The 3,398-nt window shown below is 58.4% G+C and overlaps 1 protein-coding gene across 2 annotated transcripts in view; it reads left to right on the top strand.

Annotated features, from left to right (window-relative positions):
• The window catches only part of CHST12 (carbohydrate sulfotransferase 12), a 7,348-nt gene extending 4,159 nt beyond the window's left edge, over positions 1–3,189 (top strand). For both annotated transcript variants that reach the window (XM_017894525.1, XM_017894516.1), the window contains exon 2: positions 1,650–3,189. In XM_017894525.1, the coding sequence (XP_017750014.1) occupies positions 1,726–2,970 (1,245 nt within the window). In that variant the 5' untranslated portion in view covers positions 1,650–1,725 and the 3' untranslated portion in view covers positions 2,971–3,189. The remainder of the gene's footprint in view (positions 1–1,649) is intronic.
• The last annotated feature ends 209 nt before the right edge of the window (positions 3,190–3,398 follow it).

A 3,398-nucleotide genomic window follows, 5' to 3' on the forward strand; every position in this document is an offset into this window, starting at 1 on the left:
TTTTTTTTTTTTTGAGATGGAGTCTCACTCTGTCACCCAGGCTAGAGTGCAGTGGCCGGATCTCGGCTCACTGCAAACTCCGCCTCCTGGGTTTATGCCATTCTCCTGCCTCAGCCTCCCAAGTAGGTGGGACTACAGGCGCCCGCCACCTCGCCTGGCTAGTTTTTTTGTATTTTTTAGTAGAGACAGGGTTTCACCATGTTAGCCAGGATGGTCTCTATCTCCTGACCTCGTGTTCCGCCCGTCTTGGCCTCCCAAAGTGCTGGGATTACAGGCTTGAGCCACCGCACCCGGCCGAGGCTCTGTTGTTTGGTGCCTACACGTTTGGGATTATGATGTCTTCCTGGGGAACTGAACTGTTTGTCATTATGTAATGTCCCTTTGTCTCTAGTAGTTTCCTTCCTTCTGAAGTTTGCACTCCTGCTTTCTTTTCATTAATGTTTGCATGATTAATGTTTTCCATTCCCAGGAGAGAGGAGGTGAGAAAGTAGAGGGCCAACTCGCCCCTCCTCTAACCACCTCACGCCATGTCATGGGTGCCAGGTAGGGGTGGGGTAGAGTTGGAGTTCCCTTCCCACTGGGCCCTGACCTGGTTAGGGGAGAGGGAGTCAGAGTGTGGACTCCCCTGCCTCATACCATCTCCTTCTGCCTTGCGGGTGCCAGGTGGGGTCAAGGCTTAGCTCCCTGCTGGACCACACTGACAGTACCCTGGTGGGATGGACAGAGGAAGCACCTCTGCTTCCATGGGCAGAGGAAGTGGGATCAGCCCCCATCTCAGCCCCACCAAAACCCCCTGATGCCTGGCACGGGAACAGGAATGTGCCACCTACTTTTGGGAAACCAGGGTGGTGTGGAAGGTCAGCTCTCAGCGTGGCCCTGATGAAGCTGTGGGGTGCAGTTTTTCCATTGGCATTCGACTTAAGTAAAATGGGTGTTGCCAAAACAATTTTCCTGTTGTTGGGTCACTGTGAAGTTAAATGGTTCCCAAGACCCCTCTTATGACACCAATAGCAAATGCAGGCGTCCCTGAGACCACTGTCAGGTTTGATGATTTGCTGGAAAGATTACAGAGCTCCCTGATCGCAGTTACTCTTGTGGTTATGGTTTATTATAGGAAAAGGAGATGGATTCGAAGATTAAAATCAACCTTGGCAGGAGAATGGTGTGAACCTGGGAGGTGGAGCTTGCAGTGAGCTGAGATCACGCCACTGCACTCCAGCCTGGGCCACAGAGCAAGACTCTGTCTCAAAAAAAAAAAAAAAAAAACAGCTTTGGGAAGAGTTGCAGAGGGCAGAGTCCAGGGGGGCTCACACCTGGAGCTGGTCTCCACTCCAGGGAGGCGTCCTCTCCTTGGGAGTTGTGAGCAGCATTACTTTCCCAGTGGTGGTGAGTGTCAGCACGTGTGGAGTACTGCCAGCCGGGGAAGCACCCGAGCCTTGGCGTCCAGGGTCGTTATTGGTGCTCTGCCACATGGATGTGTAGACTCCCTGCATTGCTGACCTCAGCCTCCAGCCCCTCTGGAGGGCGAGCTGATATCACGTGGCCCAGTGCTCCTGCTCCTCTGGGCCCGAGTCCCCCACTGATGAGAAGGCAGGAGTAGGAGCCCCAGGACACCTCAGTCATTAACTAGTGCGTCACTGCCTCTGCAGGTTCCCAGCAGGATGCCCCGGCTCTGCAGGAAGCTGAAGTGAGAGGCCCGGAGACGGCCCGGCCCGCCGGGGCAGGATGACCAAGGCCCGGCTGTTCCGGCTGTGGCTGGTGCTGGGGTCGGCGTTCATGATCCTGCTGATCATCGTGTACTGGGACAGCGCGGGCGCCGCGCACTTCTACCTGCACACGTCCTTCTCCAGGCCGCACGCAGGGCCGCCGCTGCCCACGCCCGGGCCGGACAGGGACAGGGAGCTCACGGCCGACTCCGACGTCGACGAGTTTCTGGACAAGTTTCTCGGTGCCAGCGTGAAGCAGAGCGACCTTCCCAGAAAGGAGACGGAGCAGCCGCCCGCACCGGGGAGCATGGAGGAGAGCGTGAGAGGCTACGACTGGTCCCCGCGCGATGCCCGGCGCAGCCCCGACCAGGGTCGGCAGCAGGCGGAGCGGAGGAGCGTGCTGCGGGGCTTCTGCGCCAACTCCAGCCTGGCCTTCCCCACCAAGGAGCGCGCGTTCGACGACATCCCCAACTCGGAGCTGAGCCACCTGATCGTGGACGACCGGCATGGCGCCATCTACTGCTACGTGCCCAAGGTGGCCTGCACCAACTGGAAGCGCGTGATGATCGTGCTGAGTGGGAGCCTACTGCACCGCGGCGCGCCCTACCGCGACCCGCTGCGCATCCCCCGCGAGCACGTGCACAACGCCAGCGCGCACCTGACCTTCAACAAGTTCTGGCGCCGTTATGGGAAGCTCTCCCGCCACCTCATGAAGGTCAAGCTCAAGAAGTACACCAAGTTCCTCTTCGTGCGCGACCCCTTCGTGCGCCTCATCTCCGCCTTCCGCAGCAAGTTCGAGCTGGAGAACGAGGAGTTCTACCGCAAGTTCGCCGTGCCCATGCTGCGGCTGTACACCAACCACACCAGCCTGCCCGCCTCGGCGCGCGAGGCCTTCCGCGCCGGCCTCAAGGTGTCCTTCGCCAACTTCATCCAGTACCTGCTGGACCCGCACACGGAGAAGCTGGCGCCCTTCAACGAGCACTGGCGGCAGGTGTACCGCCTCTGCCACCCGTGCCAGATCGACTACGACTTCGTGGGGAAGCTGGAGACGCTGGACGAGGACGCCGCGCAGCTGTTGCAGCTGCTCCAGGTGGACCGGCACCTCCGCTTTCCCCCGAGCTACCGGAACAGGACCGCCAGCAGCTGGGAGGAGGACTGGTTCGCCAAGATCCCCCTGGCCTGGAGGCAGCAGCTGTACAAACTCTACGAGGCCGACTTTGTTCTCTTCGGCTACCCCAAGCCCGAAAACCTCCTCCGAGACTGAAAGCTTCCGCAGCGCCCTGCCCCGCGTGCCCGGAACCTGCCGCAGTCGCACTCCGGTTTTTTTACGGCCTACGATTTTGCAATCTGGGCTTCTTGTTTACTCCACTGCCTCTATCCATTGAGTACTGTGTCGATATTGTTTTTTAAGATTAATATATTTCAGATATTTAATACGAAACGTGGAAGGGAATGCTGGAGTAAAATCTCCCCTCTGCCCGCCCGTCTGCTCCTGTGGTTTCTCTGTCTGAGCACGTGGGCACCGGGAGGGGATGCTGAGGCTGCTGGAGCTGCCTCCAGGGCTCTGGCCACTCAGGAGGAGGGCGGGGCCTGCCCTTGAAGTCAGGCCGCACTTGTCTATTTTTAAAACGGTAGCCGACAAATCCTTCCAGAGGGAAAGTTAAGTGTTGTACTTGAAAAGGTCAGTCTTCA

This window comes from Rhinopithecus bieti, unplaced genomic scaffold (genome assembly GCF_001698545.2).
Source record: "Rhinopithecus bieti isolate Rb0 unplaced genomic scaffold, ASM169854v2 scaffold_1017, whole genome shotgun sequence".
Taxonomy (NCBI): Eukaryota; Metazoa; Chordata; class Mammalia; order Primates; family Cercopithecidae; genus Rhinopithecus; species Rhinopithecus bieti.